General features: G+C 36.5%; 1 protein-coding gene across 6 annotated transcripts in view; it reads right to left on the reverse strand.

The window, feature by feature from the left end:
* The window catches only part of THEMIS (thymocyte selection associated), a 150,508-nt gene that overhangs the window by 62,101 nt on the left and 63,506 nt on the right, over positions 1-24,901 (reverse strand). For all 6 annotated transcript variants that reach the window (XM_071219659.1, XM_045188748.2, XM_071219660.1 and 3 more), the window contains 2 exons: positions 17,968-18,426; positions 3,808-4,859 (listed from right to left, as the gene is read on the reverse strand). In XM_071219659.1, the coding sequence (XP_071075760.1) occupies positions 3,808-4,859; positions 17,968-18,426 (1,511 nt within the window). The remainder of the gene's footprint in view (positions 1-3,807; positions 4,860-17,967; positions 18,427-24,901) is intronic.

Below are 24,901 nucleotides of genomic sequence, written 5' to 3' on the forward strand. Positions count from 1 at the left end.
CCCATGTCTGGGTTGTGGGCCAGGACCCCAGTAGGGGCTATGTGAGAGGCAACCACACATTAATGTTTCTCTCCCTCTCTTTCCCTCTGTCTAAAAGTAAATAAATGCAATCTCTTTTTAAAAATGTACTTTTGCTACAGGTAGCTCTTTAAATAAATATGTGAAATAACTCATATTATCAAGTACCAAATCATTCAAGTTGTAACTATTACTCAGTTCCCTCAATATGTCCTCAGATGAAAATGTCTCCAGGGCCTTTTAACAACATAACAAACGACCCTTAACATCTTAAGAAGTTTCAGTTTATCACTATTCTTTAGAAATGGATTTAGAACTAGACACAATAATCCATGTGAGGTTTGACTAGTGAAAATTAGTTAAGAATTATTAAGTTGACCTAAAATCCTCCATCTATAAATTTAGTCTAAGGCAGCATTAGTTTTGTTTTACTAGGTATGAGATAATAGAAATTATGTAGATAATATATTGGTCTCTGCTCCCAATTCCTTGTGCAGAGCTCTTGAAATGCTTGTTGTAATTAATTCCCTATGTAATGAGACTCCCAGGAGCATCTTTTGTTCTAATATTTCACCTTTGTCCCTGGTTCTGAAACAGGTCTCCTAAATCCTTTGGAATTTCCTGGGTGATAGGGGTATCTTTTGCTCTAATGAGGAGAATCTGGGCGGGCTCCTAGGTGGCTTCTGGATGACAGCTGGTCATCAGAAAGACTAATCCATAAACAGAAGCTTAGAATTTTGAGCCCCAGCCCCCTCCAACTATCCAGAGGAGGAAGAGGGACTGGAGATGGAGTTAATAATTGATCATGCTTATGTGATGAGGCCTCCACAGAAATCCAAAAAGTATGAGGTTTGGGAGGCTTCTGGATTGGTGAAAACACCCATGTACTGGGAGAGTAGCACATTACAACTTGGCTGGGAAGAGAAGCTCCAGACCTCAGGACCCTCCTAGAGCTTGCCTTCTCTATCTCTTCATCTAACCATTCCTCTGTATCCTTTATTATATCCTTTAACAAAAATGGTAAATGAAAGTAAATATTTTCCCTGGGTTCTGTGAGCCACTCCGGCAAAGAGAACCCGAGGAGAGGGTCACAGCAACCTCTGATTTGTAGCCAAGACAGACAGGAGATGTGGACAACCTGAGGACCTACTACTTGTGAAAGGCATCTGACGTGGGTTGGGGGTTGTCTGGTGGGACTGAGCCCAAATTAACCTGTGAAATCTGACACTGTCTGCAGGTGGATGGTGTCAGAATTAAGTTGTAGGATACCTAGCTGGTGCTGCAGAACTGCTTGGTGTGGGGAAACCCCCACACATCTGGGTCAGAAGTGCTGTCAGTGTGGTAGTAATGTGAGAGTCATGGAGAGTCACAGGGAGAAGACTGGAGATTTTCCCAAAACAGTAGCCTAGACATCACATTGTTGTTTTGTGGATTTCTCTTTTAATAAAACACTTAACTCATTTTCATATGACATTCTGTCCAAGGGCATGAAAAATTTTTTAATCTATTTTTCTATAAATGCTTTTTTAGTAGGTTAGAATTTTTTGTTCCTTTTTTTTCTGATTGTGATAGACATCTATTCTTTTGTGTCTCCAGATCATCAAATATTGTCTCAGTATCTATTATTTGAGATAACCAGTCATTATTCCCTTCCCCATTCATCTTGACTGTTTGGGGGGCAGCCAATGAATTGATTGAACCAGGAGATGGACATGTGATCCCAAGTCCTTCTCTTTTTAAACTGTAATCAAACGAAAAGATATTCTTCCCTAGCGATGGAATTATGAGATGCAGTACCTGTAAGCAGTAGTGTGCCTCGTATGAATAAAACTAGCCTATGAAAATAAACCAATTTGTGATGAAAAGTAGAACCACTCTGGCTATGTTCGAGATCCTACTTCTAATTGGTCCTGGAGCTTAGCTGTACCCTTAGGTTCTCCAACGGTACATATCTAAAAAATTTATTAAAAAGAAAAAGCCACTTTGACAACAAAACAAGTTCTAACTTAAATATAGATTTTTCTATCTAAAGTTTTTACCTATATCGTCCTCCTAACTTTATACCCTCTATTAACTTTCTATTGTTGCTATAACATGAACTTGGTGCCTTAAATGATACAAATTTATTGTCTTAGAGTTCTGTGCGTCAGAAACCTAACATGACTCTGACTGGCTAAAATCAAGGTGTTGGCACAGCTGAATTCCGCCCTGAAGGCTCTGGGGAAGAAGGTTTCTTTGTCTTTTCTAGATTCTGGATACCGTCCTCTCCCCTTGGCTCAAGGCTCCTTTCCTCCACCTTCAAAGTCAGCAGCATCGCATTTCTCTGATGATTCTCCCGTCATTCCATCGCTCTGATCCCGACCTCAACTACGAAAAGTTTTTTAAGGCCTCTTGTAATTAAATTGGATTTACCTGGATAACCCAGGATAATCTCATTTTAAAGTCCTTAATTTTAAGCACATGTGCAAAGACTCTTTTGCTACCCAATGCACCATTGTCATAAATTCTTAAGGCTTAGGGATGGAAACCCTGAGGTTGGGGTCATTCTACCGCTTACCAGTCAAACACAAACCAGCATTCCATGTCTCACATCACTCAATTCAGCAATAAAAATACATTTAACAGGAGAAGCCAGACACCCTCCACATGAACAGAAGCATGTTAATCAACATTATTTGGGAACAGTTGTTTAATTCACAATGACACCTTCAAAGTTGTTTTTCTGGAAAAAAGAATTTGGCTGGCTTTATCCTCCTTCTTCTGAATCTGAGTTTGAAGATCCTTCCTGGATTTCTCTAGCATGCAGTCAGGATGCAATATTTGATATGTAGAATTATAAGTAGTTCCATACCCACATACTTGAAGCCTGAGGCAGCTATTATTCCCGAGTCTAGAGAGTAAACGCAGCATCTCTCTTTGTATTACTAATGGCTTTGTTTCCCCAAGCTGCTAGCACAACATCTGCCAGGCCAGAATGCACTCTCTGCACACGCCGGAGCATCACTGCCGGCCAGATAAACGACCCGTGCTTCACGTTGTAAGGGTGAATGCTTTCCAGACCCTCGGCAGGCAGTTTGCAAAAGGCAAAAACTTCCAGTAGTAATGAAGCTGCAACCCCTCCTCTCCCAACACCTTCAGAGCGGTTATGGAGTTGTTGATTCTGTAATGATCGCATACTGTCTGCGATTTTATTGATTTTGTTTTTCAATAGAACTGTTAAAGATTCCAATTCTCAGATAGGCAGAATGTGGGCAGATGCTCATATGCTCACACATAGTTCTGCCAAGATATTTTTACATCTTTCTGCACTTGAAACAAAATGAAGACATGTGTTAGAGATGCATGCTACTGGTAACCCACCAGAAGAAGAGAGGTTTTTGTACACTCATTTCCTGGATGAAGGATTGTATTAAAACAACTCTAGCAAGAAAAAATGAACAGCTCTTTCAAAATAAAAGAGATTTTCTTCCGAGTAACCTTACCAAACATTCCTAATTACTAAAACCCATTTAAACGGCAATTTGGGTCAGCATATTCAAATGTCATCCCTGCTATTTCTAATTCAACATAAACTTCTTGTCACATTTACTGGGTAAGCATCAAAACACAAAATGCTGCAACAGCTTATGCTCTGTTGATGTTCATTCATCTACTGTGCATCGGAAAGGCTCATTTCAAATACGGCATGAAAGAAAGAAAAGTAAGCAAAAAACAAACTCAGAAGAGACTTGAAATAAATCGCCTCAAGAAAAACGCTCAAGAAGAAAAACTGCAAAATCACAGCCTTACCTTGGGGGACTTAGGCAGACCCACTGTCTTTTCTTCTGCCACGTTTAGCAGAGTGAGCTTTGCTTCTCCCACGGAGGGGTGCTTGGGAGGACGAGGTGGGGGGTGCGAGAAAGAGCTTTCATATCTTCGCATCATGTAATATTGTTCTTCCGTGATCTCTTCAATTAGAGTCTTGATTAGAATTGATCCTGTGTCCTGGGACAAATTATTATTAACTAGCTGAACAGTCATATTCCAGCGGCTGACAGGAATTTCCCAGCATTCAGTGGGGTTGGCAAAGTCACTTATGAGTAGGTAAGAGTCCGTGATGGTTTCCTCCAACTGCAGTCCTGGAGTAGCAGCCAAAATGTCTTCTTCGATGAAAAGATCTCTCACGGAGACCTTCACATTGAAGGGCCAGTGGAACCGTGCGCAGAGCTCAGAAATCTGGTACTGCTTCTTGTCGTGGACCACCTCCACAAAGCCTCCTTCCATGTACAAAGGGAGCAGTGCTGCCTCATACGAGTTTTTGAGGATCTTTTCACAGGCCAGAACATTCACCACTTTTTTGATTCCCTCGCAGAGGACTTCGGTCGTCTGTGAGTGATGCACTAGAAACTGGTCCCCGACAGACACGGGTGACAGCTCGTCATGAGGGGGGTGAAAGGCTTTGGTGGCCACCACGTGCATAGGTTCCTTCTCACTCTTCGCTATCTCCAGGTCGTAAGCTGTTGGGAACTCCCGAGGTCGTCGCTTGAATTTGCCTTTATAGCTAGTGGGGATTAAAAAGTGTCTTTTAGGAAAATTGCTTCTAATTTCTGAAGCTAAGATCCTAGATGCCTGATACTTTTTGTGAATCACAATGGTTTTCCCAGGCTGTAAAATGCTTCTGGGGAGCTGGTTTCCTTGAGGTGCTTCTATGACTTCAGCCACTATGGGGAACTCTTTACTGGTCCTTTCGGAAAGATCTTGTGTAGATAACAGCTGAAGAAACCAGTTGGCATCATAACTGTCAGTGATGTCTTTGACTTCAACATCTAAACTGGGGAGGATGCGGACTATATCCTTTTGGACTGAAAAAAAAGTATGACATTTTGTGCATCAAAGGGTTGTTGTGAGGTAGGATTACACAATCTCTTGAGATGCCATAGATAAATTTAATCAAAAAACTCTGATATTCATGATATAATATTTCTTATATGTGACTCTCTTTTTTTCAAATTTCAAAATGAAATGGATCATATATAAAACCAACACCCATAAAACTGTTGCTCAACTTAGAAAATAGACATCAGCCAGGACCCATGAAGCCTGATGAACCTCACCAAAACCTCAGGCTCGTTATTGCCCCTAAGAGTAACAGTTCTCCTGATTCTAGTGTTAACCACACCCTCATTTTTCTTTATAATTTTTCACGTATAACATACATGGATTTATGTGCGTGCGTTAACGTATACACGTGCATTTTTTCCATAAAATGTTTATTATATTATTTTTTCATGTTCTTACAGTCCAGACAATATATGTAAACTTATCTTGGAGAAAGTTTTGATTCATATAACACTTTCCCTGCACAAGGCGCAAAACAAAAGTTTATCATGTGCCTTATAGCCACCTTGCAAAATCATGGGATATAGGTACTCAAGATTAATATATGGAAATGGGTACCAATATGCAATATGTGTAGTTATTTTTTTCCTGCCGATGCTACATTAACACCTGGATATACAACGGTGGCAAAGGATGGGCCACAGTCAGAGGAGCCCTAGGTATGCGGGGTTGGGGGTGGCGAGGTGCTCACCAATGTGCTCTTTGCCTGACGTGTCACTGGGACTAGTGAATATCTATGTTCTTTTCAAGAGCCGACAGTCCCAGAACTCTTTATGTGAAACTATGCAGACATTTAAAAACATTCTTGCACTAAAAATAAACTTATCTGTTGTTATTAACAGCATATTACAATGATTTATTTTTTGACATCTTCCTACCACAATGTTTTATAGTATTTTCATGACTCACCATTGTCTCTCAATATCTCCAGGCACCCTCTGTCAATCTTTTTTTCCTTGTATGCTTTTGCAAATGAACAATGTAGAAGATAGGACTTCTTTTTATAAAACATTACTTATATTATTAACCATTCATATAGCATCTGAAAACCATAACTCTATATTTTGTGTCATATTACCTGTGCATTTTGTGTACAAAGTTCTTAGAGAATGAAAAACTATTATTTCCTTGAATATAAAAAAGAAAAAGCAAAGCTTGTCTGTAGGCTGAAGGTTGGTAAAAATTGTGAAAATTCTTCATTAATAAAAGAGAGTGGGACTAAAAGAACATTTCTTATCTTTATCAGTTCATTTTACAAGATTTAGCATATGCAAATTTTTTAGATTGGTGACACAGGCTTCCTGGAACCTCCGGGTAATTCTGAAGCTCTAAAATGTCCGTTATTTAGATCAGAATAAGCTGGGTTTAAGAATTGTAGAGCTAGCAACAGACAAGCACATGACATTTCTCAGTTGAGGGAACAGCTAGACGCTGGTAGAAGAGATGCTGCTGAGGAACTTCGGGGACTCCCAGATTGGTCCACCCTGATGTGAACTAGACTTCAATCTATATTTGGGCACACAGTGTGTGCTGAGGGCAAGAAATTGTCTTAATAACTTAGGAGGGCTTTCCTGATGCCAGAGAAAGCTTCCAGCCCAAGCTATCTAACCTCTACTAGGTTTTTGTTGTTATTGTTTCCAATTCCTGACCTGTTTTCAATATTTCCATACCAAATACACTGACGGTTTGCTAGCCTATCTCATCCTGCTAGATTTATCAGCAGCACTTCGCAGAGCAGATTTCACTTTCTCCTCTTTGCGTATTTGCCTCACTTACTTCTTTATCTTACTTGTGACTCTTCTCAATTTCTTTTATGGTTTCTTCTATCTACACACCACCCACTTCTTCCCCACCCCTTCACAGCTTTTCATGTGTCTTGATTTTCTTCCTTTCTCTATCCACACTCACGCCTACTGTAATTTTACAGTCTCAAGTCTTTAAGTACCATCTGTATACCGATGACTCCCCAAAGTATATCTCTAGCCAAATATTTCTCCTGCAGTCCAGATATCTACTAAGGATCTCTACTTGGATACCTAATAGATGTCTCAAAATTAACATGCCCAAACTGAAATTCTCATCTTCCCAACCAAAACCTAGTTTATATTTGCTTTTTATCTGTCTTAGTTATTGAACACTTCTTTCTCCTTATTCAGCCCAGAGACCTCAGAAATACCATTGCCTTTTCTCTTTTTCTAACACCTAGCATCCATTAGGTCATAGGACTACCATGACCTAAGCCACATTATCTCTTGCCTAGTTTATTGGCCTAGTTAATGGCTTCCTAACCAGTTTTCTTACAGTCAAATCTGTATAGGCCAGCTGAAGTTTTTTTTTTAATGTTAAGTCGATCATGTCTCTCTTCTGCTTATAGACCCACAAGGGCAGGCCCTTTCATCCAGAATAAAAGTCAATACCCTTTCCATGGTCCGAGGGACCTCTTGGATCTCAGCTCACTGCTGCCTCACTGACCTTGTTTTTACTCAGGTCCTTTCTTTGCATGGCATGTTTCATTGCTTGATACATCTTTTAGCCGGATATATTTATGGCACTTCCTCTTCTTCTGCTTCAAGTCTGCTTACCTTCATCTTAAATGAGACTTGCTCAATAGACTGAACGCTTTTGTCCTCTTAAAATCCGTACATTGAAACCTAATCTCCAAAGTGATTGCACTGGGAGGTGCTAACTTTGGGAGATGACTGGTCATGAAGTCAGTGCCCTGATGAAAGAGACTCAGAGAACCTCTTAACTTTATCCCATGTGAGGACACAATGGGAAGACGGCTATCTGTGAAACAGGAAGCAGACCTTCACTAGACACCAGATCTTCCAGCATCTTGATCTTGAATATCCCGGTGTCCAGAATGATAAGAAATAAATTTCTGTTGTTTACAGGCCACCCAGTCTATGGTATTTAGTTCTAGCCAATGGATGGACTAAGAATGCGTTTTAATTAAAACTGTAACTGTATCTGTCCCTTGCTTGCTCTGTTTCTTTATTTTCCATGTCACCCTTCACCTTCAATCATTCCATATAATTTGCTTATTAATTATTACCATTGATTATTGTTTGTTTCCCCTGATTGGAACATATGATCCACAGGGACAGGAGCCTTTGATTGTTTTGTCAAACAATCTATCCCCATGTTTAGAATGCTGCCTGGAACATAGTAGGCACTAAATTAATTGAATGAATAAAAAATAATTGCAAAACAATGTCCTTGACTGAGCATTAAAGGATGTCATCCAGTTAACAAGTGGAATTTCATGTAAAATTTCATTGGAAAGAAATAGCTTCTGTTGCTAAAACTCCTGCTATACATTATTGAGTATATTGTATATTTTATATAAAACGTGGCCCTTTAGGTTGTAATTTATCTTAATAGTTTATTAACTGCAGTAAATAATTCATCATTTGGTTTCTACAAAAGAATAATCTAGACATTTTTAAGTATAACATTAATCATGATGCATATGCTTTAAGAGAAGATTCACCACAGGGAAACAGCACATACAATGAAAATCAACAGCTCATCTTAGATCCACCAGAGAATTGAAATCCGAAGGCAAACCATCACCTCTAAAACTAGAGATAGGTGAACACAGAGGGTTACGGTTTTTTGGAAACAGAAACCACGGCTGGAGCTATCAACTGGTGAAGAACGCTTTAAGAGTAATTAACTAATTGTTGGAGACTAAGCATGGATAAGCGTGAGAGAGAAAATTTCTGGATGGCCGCACTTAGGGGGATTTCCCCACACTTTCCCAAGTTTACTTCAAAGAACCTCACCAGGTTCTCAGGATAAAGTTCAAAGAAAAATCCCCTCACGCTTTGGGCAGCATGAGGGGAAAAGTAAACATTTTGAAATATACCCACAGCATTTAGTTCTTCTTAAAAAAAGAAAACTAACTATCTTGGGTTTTTTTCCAGAGTCTAACCCACAAAGGGCTAGGCATTACCCAACTCCAGGCACCTCTCCTTTCTCAAGCAGGGAGGGAAATACCCAGCTCCAACCTGCAATCTGCAGGATCCATTCGACCTCACTAAGGGGGCAAGAGAGTGATAACTGAGAAGCACTTGTAAAGGTCGTAACCTAGAGGCACCGAACCACTAAAAGACTGAGACATAATAATATTATAGGATGCTCCTCCTCCCCCACACCTTACTGAACATATCAACAGGGCCCCTATGTAATAATAGGGATTATAGTATTTTAAAATGGCATTTATGACTCTATTTAAATAGGAGGTCTCTAGGAAAGACAACAGAGGAGGCAAAAACAAGGGCACTACATACAATTTTAGTCTCTGACACCTCAGCTATATAGCAAAGAGTAAGCCCGGCCTGATCCTTAGTAAATAAATATAAAACCTCATACTAAAGGTTTCTTTATCTTGGTTTCTTTTACCTGATAGGTTGTGTCTACCCTTCAACAAGAAATTACAAGGTAATTTAAAGGGCAAACTACATAGCCTGAAAAGACAAAGCAAACATCAAAAGCAGACTTAGATATGGCAGAGATTTTGTAATGATCAGACTAGGAATTTTAAATATGATAATATCTTAAGGGCTCTAAAGGAAAATATGCAAGAAAAGATGGATAATGTAAGCAGAGAGATGGAAACTCTAGGAAAGAATCAAAAGGAAGTGCTAGAAGTTAGAAATACTGTAACAGTAATTAGGAAAGACTTAGATGGCTTCATCATTAGACTGGACACAGCAAAGAAAAAAAAATCAGTGAGCTTAAAATATATCAATAGAAACATCCAAAACTGAAAAGCAAAAGAAAAAATAATGAGAAAAAATTGAATAGAATATCCGAGACCTCTGGGGAAATTACAAAAGGTGTGACACACACGCCTGAAAAAAAAATGGTAATGAAAAGGAAGAAAGAAAGGAAGAGAAGCAATATTTTAAGTAATAATGGCTGTACATTTTTCAAAATTAATGAAGCTTAGACCACAATACGCAGGATAAATACCAAAGAATCAAGAGCTATGCATGTCATATTCAAAATACAGAAAGTCAAAGAAAAGAAAAGACTTGAAGAAATCAGAAGAAAATAATCTTAACTATCTAGGAAGAAGAATAAGAATTACATTAGACTGCTCTTCAAAAGCATGAGAACAGAAAGACAGTGTCTGCTATATTTAAGGTGTTGAAAAAAAACACCAACTGAGAATTCTTTATCCAGTGAGATCATCCTGCAAAAGTCAAGGTGGCAAAATATGCCACCCCAAAATATACCACTTTAGCATACGGATTATTTTGAAGTAAAAGTACGTGAAAAACAGCAGATGCAAGCAAGTCATTGTGATCTCCCCTTTTCTTCCAGAAAAAGGAGATAAAAACTCCCATGTGAAAGATGTCCTCCCCTTACCAAGCAGAAAGAAACTAAGGAGAGTCGAGAGAATTCTGTACAAACAGACCTGTGACAATAATTCTTACCTTCCTTTAACCTCCCTACACAGTTCAGTTACTTTTCCATAATTGTCCCTCTTTGTTTAAGCCTATTTAAAAGCAAGCAGGTTTCTTTGGGTCTTTATTTCCTTACAAGGGCTCCTGTGTCACATGAAACAGGTAAATTCGTAGGTAAAATATCTGAATTTGTATGCTTTTCTTCTCTTACTCTGTCTAATGCCAGTTTAATGCTTAGGCTCAGCAGAAAAACCCTGATTTGGTAAAAAATAAAACTTTACCTACTCTACAAAATAAAGGAGAAAGACTTTCTAATATAAGCATAATTTAAGAGAGTTTCTTACCTGCCTTGAAAGAAATCTAGAGGAAGTTCTTCAGAGAAAAGAAAAATGATATGGGTCAGAAACTCATATCTACATAAAGGGAGAAAAAGTGTTAGAGAAGGAATAAATGAAGACAAAATACTTTATTTTTCCTACTCTTATTTGACGTAACTGATAACAGTTTGTTCAAAATAATAATAGCAATAACATATTGGATAATTATAGCTCATAAATAATGAAATGAATGACAGTAATGTTAGGGAAGGGAGAGAGGAATTGGGAATACTTTGTTTAAGGTATCTGTACTACACAGGAAGTGATGCAGTATTATTTGAAAGTAGACTTAGATTATAAATGTCTATTGCAAACTCCACTGCAAGTAGTAAAAATATTTTTTAAATATAAGTGATAGGCTGAGAGAAGAGAAAATGGAATCACATAAAAGACTCATTAAATTCACATTAAGAAGAAAAAGAGTGAAAGAAATAACACATTTAGTTTGGAGATGGAGAAAAAGATAGATATGAAAGATGCTTCTGTAACATGAGCCATTAAGGACCGGGAGAGATTACAAATCAAGACAGGAGGCACGAGACACAGGTTATAACTCAAATGTAATCCAGTCTCAGGGTTTAACCTGGAGCACAGGGTCTGCACAGGAGAACCACCGAAGGTGAGGCTGTGACGATCAACTCCTTGAATACCAAGCAGAGAAGAAATAACTATTTCAGGAGGATATCAAAAATTGGAAATTAAGAATGACCAAATTAAATTAAGAATTTGGCAGATTAATTTGACAGCACAATGGGAAGAGACACCCAAATTCGAACATTTGCTTTTCTTCCTCTACCTGCTATGAAGCCACAGATGCCCAGTGTACTCACGACTCCATCTGCCTGATTATTTTGCATCAACTTTAAATTTTACATATTTTGCTCTCATGTCTGTTAATAAAGTAAAATAAAATCCCTCTTGGTTTTTTAATGCTATTCTCTTTACTCTTACATGTTTTTAGTTCTCAATAGCCAAAAGTTAAAATAAAAATGTATACTTGTTTAAAATTACCTAGAATTTAGAAATTATATCCTCAGTGTTTAAACTGGAATGGGATTAACTAATTTTTATGACAAATTGTGTTATATCTAAGTATGTATCCAAGAGAAAAATAAACAAATCACCTTATGTTTGGTTTTTCAAATAAAAACATTGTCATGATCTTAAAAATATATTTAAAAAAACAAGAGGGGAGAAAAACAAGATAAAAGATTTATAATCTTTTTATCAATTTATCATATTTATGTTACCACTGCTTACATTTTGGTATATATAATCCTAGTCATGTGTATGACATATTCTTTATACAAGCCTTTGTGATTTTACAATTGGAGAATGTAGTTCTCCCTACACCCACCCACCCCCAGCAAAACAAACAAACAAAAAAAAAATAAAAAACAAGCTATTTAGCATAAGCTAAATTAGAAAATTTCCCCCCAAAAGTTATCTTGACTTCAAAATGATAAAGAGATAAGAAAGCACTTGGGACATTCCTGGAGGGGTTCGTTACAAATTTTCCAGTTTCAAACTAATCTGAAGTAAAAATAATATATACTCATGCAGCCTTAGTTTAGACTTCGCAAATTTTCTTTCTGGGCGAACGTGAATTGTTCTTGCTTGGGTATGTTTTCTGGTTATTCAGAGGGAGCTTTGCGAAACAAACAAAATGCCCATTCCATTTTCTCTAAAAAGGCTGCACTGGTTTCCTCGTAATGTTGCTGAGTCATTTGACTAAACTTTGCCCTGATGCCCATTCTTTCAGGGAAAGCCCCTTTGCAGTTAGGGCTAACGTTCATCATAACGTGGTGCTTTTTTTGCATTTCCTGCTGCAACAACTCTTTAACTACCTGTGAATTTTGGGAACCCACCCCCATTAAACACTATTTTTAAAAAGAAAATGAAGACTTACATGTAAGCTTGGGAAATGTTGGGTAATGCATGTTTCCTCGGAAAGTTAATATTTAATCCTGGAATATGCTCAGTCTCAACCCAGCATATAAGGACCTATCCTTTGCAATTGGCCCTGAATTCGTAGTACAGGGTTGAACATCTGTTGAGGCAATTTTATTCAGGTGTTGAAGGCAAGGTGTTTTTTTCTAAACAAGTTTTATAAATTCTAGTACTGCAGCTCTCTGAGAATTTCCAGTTCTGCCTATATTATTATTTAACAACAATAATAATTCATGTATTTGTTGGACATTTTTACTTTCTAAGTTTGTCATTTAGTTTTGAAAGTTGTACTTATTTCTCTCAAAAGTGCTTTGACAAATTCCATCTCTGGCTCTCAATTACTCAGTGAGTTTGTTTTGTTTACATTTGCACCACATTATACTCTTTATGGTGATTATTAGATGCACATAATTTCTGAGCTCTGCCTTATTCTAGCGCTTTAAATTAAATTTTGTTTTATAGGTCATGCCTTTGGTCTCAATTTTTTATGGCTATTCTATGAATTTTTTTTCATTTATTTAGTTTCATTACAATAAGAGAAGCTATCCTGATTTGGTAGAATAGAAAAAGGAAAACCTCTTTGACTTAGAAGTCCAATGAAAAGTCAGCTTTTTTCACCCCCCCAAAAGCCCCTTATGCCTACAAATTGGAGGCATGAGTCTTCTCTGAAGGTGGAAGACAAGCTAGGTGGCAAAAACAAGGAAATTATTTGAATGTCTGAAAAGTGGGCAAAGCTAGGCTCTAACTCTAATCTGGGGAACATCGGCGACCACTGCTTCCACCTCTTCTATGCAGGAAACAGGAGGCACAGGGTCCCAGAATCTGGAAACCAGGCACAAGTGGACAGGGGAGAAGCATGGGCTTGAAAGCCAAGATGGTGAGGCTGAGTCTGTGGGGGAAGGGTGAAACTCTCCGCCATTCCGCACTGGGCTACAATAGTTCATAACCTCCAGAAGACAGCACGAAGATTCTTCTCAGGTCAAACCAAGTAAGACCCAGAGAAGAGACCCCTAGACCTGAGTTTGGGAAAGCGTGCTGTGAAAAAGGTGGCAAAGTGAAACAAATTCGTAAACGAGGAGGTTGTAGAAAAATAGTGCCTCACGTGTTCATTAAAAAGAGTCTCACATGCAAATATGAACAAATAGCAAAAAATATTTAGGATTTTAGAAAAAACAATTAACGACAATGACAGACCAACACTTTTTCTTAAAAAGCTCAAAAGAGGCAGATAAAATACAAGGAATAGTAGAAAACTTTAAAAAATGTAAAAGTCTCAGAGAGATAATGTATTGCTACTTTAAAATAAGAACACAATAACATTTTAAAATTATATAAGAAATAACTCTTGGAAATTAAAAACATGACTGCTAAAATTAAAAATTCATTAAAACAGTTGGAAACGTAGTTAAAGAATTTTCCCTGAAGGTAAACCAAAGACAAGGAGACATAATGCAGAGAAGAAAAAAGTCCTAGATCAGCATGGGAGCTTCAACAAGAGATCAGAAGTTACAGAAAGAGAGAAGAGAAAAAAATGGTTAAAAGGAAATTATCAAAGAAATAATCCCAGAAATGAAGGACCTAAATTTCCCTACTGAAAACTGTCATCACAGTGGAATAACAGAACCACCCACCACAAAGTGCATCGCTGTGAAACTTTCGAATACTACGGATAATCTCTTAAAGGCAATGCTGGAAGGTAGAACATGAGAGAGCAAAGTTTCAAAATTCTGAGGAGAATTATTTCACCCTGGAATTCTATAAGTAGCCAAACTATCAATCTTATGTGCGTAAAAGATGAAGATTTTTCAAATATTCAGGTCCTCTAATTAAATAATAACTAATCCTCTGTACCTATCTCAGGAAGCAAGCTGGGGATGGGCTTCTCAAAACTGTAATAAAACCAAGAACGCAGTTATTTGATTTCAGAAATCGCTAGCAGGCACAGAAGCAAGTCCAAGGGAACCCACTGGGTTGATTTAAAATACAATTCCCAGGACAGCACTCTTATGGACTAAATGTCCGTGTCCCTCAATATTCACAGTTTGAAACCCTAAAGCCCTCCCCTCCAATGTGATGGTGTTAGGAGACTGGGCCCTTGGTAGGTGATTAAAATTAGAGGAAGTCATAGAGTGAAGTCCTCATGAATGGGATTAGTGACCACAGAAGAATTATGAGAGAGCTCTCCTCCCTTCTCTGCTCTCTGCCGGGTGAGGATACAACGAGAAGCCAGGAGCCTGCAACCCAGAGTCGCTCCTCACCAGAACTCCATTTTGAGAGCACCCTGATCTTGGACTTCCAGCCTTGAGAACTGCGAGAAATAGATTTCTGTTGTTTATAAGCCACCTGATCTTTGGTGTTTTTGTTATAGCTGCCTGTGCACTGGGTCTAGAGAGCAACATGTTCTAATTAGAGCATAGAACGAAGGGGCCGGGAGGAATACTTGCGGGAAAAATAATAGAAAAAGTAGATCCCCTGATAGTTTGGTCTCTGTGGAAAATTGCATTGAAAGGTTTTCGTTGTTTTTTTTTTTCAGAGATGTTACAGAATACTGTAAGACTTAGGAGAGGATTAAAGAAAAATAAGCATGAAACAATAAGGTCATCATTACAGAAAATCAAAGAGTTAGTTAAACAAAGCAGAATTATAGTAATTACCTACCTCTTGATTCAGCAGCGTATGTCACAATAAAGAAAATATTAATTATAATTTACCATATACTGAGAGAATGGGGTAAGAAAAGAGGAAGTAGAAATATAAGAGAATTAAATCTTCATCACCATATGGGGTAGTAGGTAGTTACTGTCAAAAGTCATCGGTTTGAAAATTAGCAAATTCCCTGTATGAGTTGGAAAAGTAAATGCAAATACGGGCAAGCAGGGACCGCGTGTTTGGAGGAGGTACACTGGAATATGGGGGGCATTAGGAACTGATCAAGAGCACAAGGCTTGCTGACAGTTTTGTTATGTCTTTTTGCCACTATTTGACATGTTTTGACTTTGATAAAGATTGGATTCATTTTTTAAAATAAAATGAGATAGTCTTTCACTCAGAATGTTTTTTCCTACTACCCACCTACCATCTATTATACAATATTCATATGCCACCTTTCTGACACCGCCTTTCTGCTTGTGTGTCAGAATTCTACTTATAAATAAATTAAAAGGTCAAATTTGAGCAAAAACCATACCCCAAATTTCGGAAGCCACTGCATTTTTTCTCTTTAAGGGAAATGCAGCTTCCAACACTTAAAATTTCAGGTAGGGAAGAAAAAATTATTAATCTATACTTCAAAACATAACACCATTAAAAGGTTTTAATGACAAAGGCTTCTTTTTTGAAACAAATTTAAGTAGCTGACTTAATTTTTCATTTACAAATATTAGGCATTTCATTTCTTACACTAATATAAATTTTATCTTCCTGTAAAAAGCACATATGGATTTTGTTCTGACTTATATGAGACCAGTAATTAGAGATTTTGGACAATTATTTATATCTATTTTCCAAAAAGGTATAATTTTTGAAAAAATATGAAATGTATATGAAAATTAAGGGGGTTTCAGGCCTGTAATAAGGCGTATACCTGAGAATTTTCAAGAACAAATATTTCATTTAAACCCTTTTTGCTTCTTTTTTCTTTTATGGAGCCTATATTTTAACAGTAAAACCATATTTAAAACTAACACCAAGGGTTTGCCTGACTGTCTCCTACTCACCCTCCAAGTCATTTGTTTAAATGCCATTTCCTCAGAGAAAACTTGATCGAGCCCTAATTTAAATTCATTACACGTAACCATCTTGTTCAGATTCTTAGGTTGTAGGCTGGCCTTCATTTGCAGCTGTATGATAGGAGGTGCCAATGGTTTTAGAAAATTAACAAATTATAAAATGAGAAAATGTTATCCATTATTTATGAATATTAAGGAAAAGTCAATTATCAATTTTGATTGTGCATTTTGGGATAACTAACAAAACACTAAAGTGAGTACTAAAATTTTTTGTGACCTCATTTTTTGTCCAATTAAAAAATAATCATGCTGTGGCCTCAATCTTTTATAATATTAAAAAGTAATCACCATTTGAGTGGGATTTCTTACCTATACCATTGACTCAAATGAATTGATCGACTTGTGCTTAAATATTTGTGTGTAAGAAAATTCAATATGTAGTTCTAAAACCTACCCAGATTTTCACATCAACTTTTTCATAATTGTATGGGTGACCAACAATATTAATAGGAGGAGGGATATATAGAATTGGAGAGAGGAGTACACTTTGGCCAAATATTTTTACATTTATGTTCTCAAGTGTATTACATAAAGAACCTGAATAGAATCTTATTTCATTTTCTTTTTAAAAAATGTTTACTGACTTGAGAGAGAGAGAGAGAGGGGGAATGAGAGAGAGAGACATTGATTTGTTGCCTCCCATAAGCACCCTGAAACAAGACTGAACCCATAAATGTTTGGTTTACAGGAAGGTGCTCTAACCAACTGAGCCACACTGGCAAGGGCTTATTTTGTTCTCAAAACAGCTCCGAGAGGCAGGCAAAGGAATATCATCATCCTTTTTGCATGAATACAATTTTACTGGCTCATCCAAAGCCACCTATTAAGTCATTGATCCAAACTTAGAATTCAGGTCTTTGGACTACAAGCCCAGAACTCTTTGCTCCAGACTTGCCCTGATTATTTACCTAACCTTGCAAATTCAGATATTAATTCCTTTAGGGTAACAATGCTCTCTCTAGTTATTCATATTTTAAAATGCAAATACTTACCTGAAGATTATGTATTTAAGCATGCCTATGTGTAAATTAATTTGTCACATCATTTCCCTTAAGTCAGAGGAACTTCCAGCTAGTAGGGAAGATTTATTACCAGTGATGGTGGCTGAAGAAAAGGTCGTCACAAAAATAGGAGCAAGAGACACATCAAGAAAACTGCATTTTTACCTCTTTTTGACCACTTCCATACAAGAACATTTCTGTCTAACCATATCTGTTCTATTTTTAAAAGTTGCTTTTTTTCTGACCATGTTGAGCTAGCAGTGGTAAAAATGAATGAATATTTCAATCTGTCTGTATGAGACAGAGCAGCTTACATTTAGTTAGCACCACATAATTTACAATATATATTTATATACACTATTCAATTTGATCCTTGGAATGAATATGTTCTTTGCTTATTTGTACATGAGAATCTAACTCTCAGAGGGCTTAATGGACAAGTCAGGGACAAAGTCCCATTCTTCATTCTAAAGTTTTTCTCTTTCCCAAATCACAGAGTGCCCCTGCTTATAGAGCATCATTGTTGGTACATACTTACATTTCATCACGCCTTGAATTTCATAAACAGGCTTGAGTATCAGAGCACCATAAAAGCCTTTAGGGAATGGATTCGTTAAGTCCCACTTATTTGAAAAACCTGTGAGTTTCACAGTTCGTGTTCTGTTCTTGGGGATCTTCCATTCAACGATCTCCTTTAGAGTATAAATACGTTCATCTTCACACTCGTAGAATTCTCCTTCTTGTGACAAAGGCAAAGTAAATGAGTGATTTTGATGATTCCTTATCACTCCACAGTTCACCATTATTTCTCCATTGATTTCTTCGACTGAGTTGAGCATGATTTGCTCACTCTGCTTTATGAAGAGATTCTCCAGTTTCATATCTTTCTGATTATAGAAGCAAGGATGCCCCAGTCTACTTGGTCCAATATGGACGGTCCTGGTAATTTCTTCCATAGTAAGGTATGGGGTTTTATCAGCCACAATCTTAAAAAGACCTAAAAACAGAATTGTGTGAATTAAAGACAGTTCTTAAAATGAAAGTTTTCTATAAAAATTGCAGTGAGTTATAAAACAAGTATAATGTAACTTTTCAATGTAATGTATCTTTTTTTTAAAGATTAGATATACTTTTGTGAATCCTGAACTCTTCTAGGAAAAATTTTAATGAATTGTCTGTCGCTTATTGGACCATCTGATTGAGGCAACATAAATGGAGACCAGAAAAAATTTCCTTGAGAAAGAAAAGGCCCTGTTCTTGGAAATGAGAAATCTGTGTGAGATACTGACTGTGTGACATCAAGTAAGGCATTTCATCTCTTAAATAATATTTTTTCATTTTTTTAAATGAGAGGATTGGATTAGACCAATGTTCACATAAATGTAATCTCTAGATACAACAAAATTAGGAGATATTCTAGAAGGACACTGTTTTATGGGTAAATTAATAACCTAATGAATAAAACAAACAAATGAGCAAAATGGAACTAGAGGCATGGAAACAAAGAACAGACTGACAGCGACCAGAGCAGAGAGGGGTGGAGGATAAGGGAGGAAAGAAGGGGAAGGGCTTAGCTAAAGAACAAGTATGAATGACCCATGGACAACTGGGTGGGATTGACTGTGGGAGTGGGGGGTGAGAGGAGCAGGGGAGAGGAAAGGGGGAAAATTGGGACAACTCTAACAGAACAACAGTAAAAAATACTTTGGGAGGTTAAAAATATAAAAATAAAAATAGTTGAAATTTCTCATCTAAAACAAAAACAACAATAAACACTGAACTAGGTAGTGGTGACAGCAGTATGACATTGTGACTGAACTTAAAGACACCAAATTGTACACTTTGAAACAACAGATTTTAGGCCAAGTGTATTTTACCACAATAAAAAATAATTTAATTAATTTAATATTTCTCAGAAAATTTAGAAGCACTGTGTCTCACAAGAAGGGAAAACAGCAATCAAAATTTTAAATTTCTTTGTTTAAAGAACTCTTGGTAAAATATCCACTAATCAATCACAGTATAACACACCATGCTTTATTAGTGCTTCAGGTAACTCTCCTTGGAAAATACCAGGTTAGGTAGGTCTAGATTGAACGAATACTCTCAGTTACGTTTCATTCTTTCATTTCATTCCTTCTGTAATTTTGTCATAGTTTTGCCATTTGAAATTTTTTCTCTAATACTACCGGAATAGTCACTAATACAATGAATTTTTACTATTTAAGGTACATCTTTTTATGGTTGTGTATTTAAGTGTTTAATTCTTCTCTTTGAATTATTTTGCTTTGATTTAATCTGCTCTGTAGCATTTTCAGAATTTATTTACTGCATCCATTTTAATACATTCCAGAGAAAATATGAATAAAGGAAAATTACATAATTGCTTTCTGAACCCAAAAGTAAATTAATGATAATATTATATACTAGCATGAACAAAGAAGCCAATGTATTTTTTAAAAACTTAATGGAATGATATAGCTTGGAAAAGTCATTAATTAGTTTTACTCAACATATACATTTCAACCAAGTTCATTTCTATATCAAACCATTATTAGCCAAGTTATAATGCCTTTTATGTATATTTTGGTTTACTGTACAAAGACTTATGGTCAGTCATCTTTGTAGATGATCTTGGCTCAAACAAAAAAATATAAGATTTTTGTTATTTTTAATACAAATTTCCTGAAAAAGTGTGGGTGGTGCAGTCCTGCCAGGAATGAGTAAGGTAGCAAGCGCAATCTGTCCTAAAAACCTTTAGAAATTGAACGGTGTTCATCCACTGCTAGTGTGCTTGAGGACTGTAAGACAAAGAAACATTTACTTTGAAGGGACTTCTGATTTTATTATGTCTTGTATCAGGGGAAAATCTAATAAAGTAGTATTCTTGAATTCTCCACGGTAAATGAAATCTGTGTGTGTGTGTGCCTGTGTGTGCACATGTACGTTCCCACAACACTTAATCTCATCTGTCTGTGTGCGAAGATTTATGTCTAAGAGTCCACAATCATTATCAGGATATAGAAAACCCAGCAGTTTTTGTGAAATAAATTTTTAAAAATAGCTACCTGGAATGTCATAAATAGTGGAGAAACACAGCTTGTTTTTGTTTTTCTATCCTCGCTATATTGATGACATAAGTCACAGAAAATTAATTTAGTATCTACTTTCTTGGAGAATTGGGTTCACCTAAGGTAATAACGGACCTAAAATGTTATGAAGTAGAAAAAGCCTGAAACCCTAAGGGCTACCATTATTTCAAGTTAATCACACACTTCAGCGCTGTCTTGTTGGACGTCTCTATTGCAAAAATAATCCATCTTTAAATCTGAGCGTTTTACCTTAGAAAATGATTAAGTACACAGTTTAGCATACTAAGTGGCAGAGTGCAGAAAAAATTGATTAACTTATTTCTTCATATACTATTATAGCCAATCCAAAAGTCATTTCTTATAAACACTAGGGCACATATCTATATAGTCATAAAGGAACTTCAATTTCACAATAAACTGAAGCACCATAAGCCTGATCAGGTTTAAATGAGACCAATACTTCATCTTTTTCACAAAGAGTATGGTAGTTTTTCACGAAGGCAAATATGATTTGTTGTTCTTCACATTTCAGGAGCTGAGTGGTTAGGAAAGCAAGTATAAAATACGCCAATATGTAGTCCTCATGAAATAAGTTAAAACGCAGAAGATAGATTTCTATTTCCAAATTTTACTGTTACCTATTAAAATGGATATTATTATTATTTTTACATTGCAAGGAATTATTCACAAAGAGCATGTCACTTGAGAAAGAAAAAGTATAAGAAACTGAATTAAATTGATCTGTTGAAAATTAGTCAATAAGTGAATTTAGTATGTAAGATCTTGACTCTGAATCTTAGATTTTCAGGGAGTTTATATTTTTAACTAATTGTTAATGATCTGCAATCATTGTTAGTAAGAGTAACAAATTTTCAAGTTTGAATGATTGTTTTCATTTGCAACATGTTTCCTCACGATAATCACTTAAGGACAGTAAAACAAATGCTGTCGCTGAGGGGTCTGGAAGTAGCCATGGTTTTCATATTCAGGGCTCTCAAATAAGAGTTTTTGCTCTTGCCACCAGGCTAGGTCAACTCCCTATCACAGACAAAGACATGGCCATTGAAACCACATTTACTCCAGTTTACAAATCATGCATATGCACCTCTAGAGCTGGTCCTCCCTTTGCATGGATCAGCCTTGCCAGACCCTCCAGTGTGAGAAGAGTGAGGATAATTTCCTGGTTCACTCTGCATAATTTGTGCTCGTCAGGTTGTTTTCCACTTTTTTCTCTTTCTATCCCATCAATGACCACCCAAATAGGGAGTAATTTTTAAATTAAAATTTCCAACTGTATATCAGAATATTATTTAGTATACATAGCATGAGGGCATCGTAAAGAGTTTATAGTCTTTTTTCCTACTCTCATCTCTAGCTTGCTTTCCCAGTTCCAAGCAAATATAGTCCCTTCATCTTTGAAACAGGTAATCTTAGAGTGAACTTTCCCTACTAATTCTCATCTTTCTCTCATATATTAATATTTAGAATTATTAAAATGTGAGCAACTTACAATGTGCTAGAAACTCACATGTAAGATACAATTTAATTTTATAATGGCAACACAAGGTAACTACAAATAAAACACAAACATTTCACAGGTAAGCACATGAATATTTGAAGAGGTGCTATAAATTCTCCATCATCACATAGATCATAAGAGACAAGTATGTTTTGTGTCTCTGAAGCTCAAGGGCTTAATCATAGAATTATACATTTCAATCTTTCACTGTTATCTGAAATCATAAATTGTTTTTCTAGCCTTTTATTGGCTAAAGGGATGGTGAGTGTTTACCCTGCTTTTGGATGCAGAATGACTTAGAACTTTTAAAATCTAATGGCATAAAGTGAACTTCACTGACATTTAAGATGTTGATGGGCACAAGTCTTATCTGTTCACAGGTCAGGTGGCCACATGCCTGTAGGTGCAGGTGAGGCCCCTGAGGAGGCCTAGGGGCCGCACAAGGCAAAAGGTTTGCCAGTGCCGCACACACCAGTTTATGTACTTTCAATGTGCCGCAGGTTACCTGGCCGCATTTAAGTGGATTTCTAGAATATACTATCATAGTTTTAAAATAAAATAACTCTTACTAATGGGTAGATGACTTGAAATACTTCCTGCAAGAAAACATATATTGGAATTAAAACTAATATAAACACAAGAATAACAAAAACATGTCAGAGTTGACATTTCTACTCCCACTCAAGCTTTTCTTTAGCCATACTATAAGGTAAAATAATGGCACTCTAGTCTAATAAAAAATTCAACTGGCTGAGTCTCCTTTAACACAAATTTATAAAAATATGGATTCTCATCCACTACCCCTGTAAAGAAATTTGCCCTTGAGATACAGTCAAATATATGTCAAACACACACACACAATTTTAAATTAATACACATATATTTGAGAGGCATGTTTGAAAATTGTAATGCACTGAGGTATGTGAAGAAGATTCAGAGATAAATCAGACTACTACATATTTCTGATTATGTGTCTTGTCGCTCTGCCAACAAAGCAAAGTGTGTCTCACTCATTTTTGTGTGTGTTTTGTCTCTTAAAACACTGCACTGTTTGTTCTGCAAACGAATTTCTAAACAGCTTTATTATTTTATACTTGCCTATATGCATTTCTCAATTTACGTACTTCTTGTGGCTTTGCTATCATTTTGTTATATTCCCAAGACAATTTTTGGGTCAGCATATCCTGTTAATAACATGTTATATAATAATGTGATAACAATGTTCACACTATGAGAAAATTCTCCAGATTTCTGAGTCAAATATATGATTATTGAACATCATCAACTAGTCAGTGATTCCAAGAGTCTTCATAGAAGAGACTCCAGGATCAGAAATAAGGAATGTGAAGAAAAGTCAAAGTTCATGGTAAGAAAATTTTGCATGGTAATTTAATTGAGTATTTGGGAGGTGAGAAGACATATCAAAGATGGTGACCATTTTTAAATGTCAGATGACACAAAGTAAGGTTGTAGAATTTCTATGTTTAAGTGTCTTTACGATTATATTGGAATTGGAATGGTCTATAATAACTATAAAGAGCTTTTAATAGTTCTTTTACTTGGAGGTAAAACAAATAAATCATAAAACCTTCCAATTTATTTTTAACTCACAGTCAATTATTGCATTAAAAAAAGCCTCTTTCTCAACTAACATAACATTTAAACTTGAAAAAAGTGATGCTGCAATATCTAGCACATTTGGGACGTTCAACAAATAATTTACACTAATAATGTTAGGTCTTGAAATCAAATGATGTAATTTGGTATCTCTGTCTAAATCTCTGTTATAATCATAGTGTGTTAATAAAGTTGCCATACACACTTGTTTATGTTTGAGCTTTCTCTCCCCCAAGTGAGGAGAATGAGTAATAAACCTAGGATGAGGAGGAAGAATGTAAGAAATTCTTCTTCTCATAAACCTTGGCAGGTGCACACTCCCTGGACTCCAGTTCTTCAGAGCCTTGTCACTTGGGTTATGGGAAGACACACAGAAGCATTGGGCTGGGAAAGAAACCCCACGGACCATACCCCAAACCTCTCACTAGGCTTTGTTCAGAGGATCTTCAAAATATCAGATTTAATACTCCTAGCCCTGGTGACTTTAGACAATAGAATTTTCAGGGCCTGAGACACACAACTATCCCAACAGTAAAGTGAAAGGTTAAAAGTAGGAAGTGTTGATTCAGACAGCCTGGGTTGAATTTGGCCTCAGCCCTTTCCTCACTGTGTAAATCTGAGAACTTAAACTCTCAGGGCTATAATTTCCTTTTCTGTAAAATGAAAAAAAATGTATTATATACATCATAAAATCAATGTGATGGTTAAACGAGTTAATAAATGCAACATGCATAGAAAACAATAAAGAATGTGCACCAAAAGAAAAGAAAGAAAAGAAAAAATTAATGCTTATTATTTCTCCTAATTTTTTAAAAACTCTGGAATTCTAAGCTGTTGTAGGATGGTTATAAAGTCAGAGAGATTAGTACCTATAAGGCCAAGAGGATGAACTAGACAACCCAGACTGGATCAAATTAGGCAAGATAAACTACATAGAATCCACAATTCAGCATCTGACACAGACTGAGCAAAAAATTCCAGCAACCATATCTTCCATAGATTTTGCCAAAGCGTTTGCATATGGAAATGAGTCTCGGGTGACTTTTCTAGGTGGACTGCCTTTGGGGAAACATTTCCAGGTTGCTCTGGAGAGTGTGTCTAACCCCATGCTTTCATTATAATGTTATGCCCATAATGAGCAGATTATAGGGAGATGTAAGCACTTTCAAAACGCAAATATTGTGCTGCTTGTAGTTATTCACAAGGTATGCATTTTACACAGTTGCTGAAGTTCCCTTGAACAA

This window comes from Desmodus rotundus, chromosome 11 (genome assembly GCF_022682495.2).
Source record: "Desmodus rotundus isolate HL8 chromosome 11, HLdesRot8A.1, whole genome shotgun sequence".
Classification (NCBI taxonomy): Eukaryota; Metazoa; Chordata; class Mammalia; order Chiroptera; family Phyllostomidae; genus Desmodus; species Desmodus rotundus.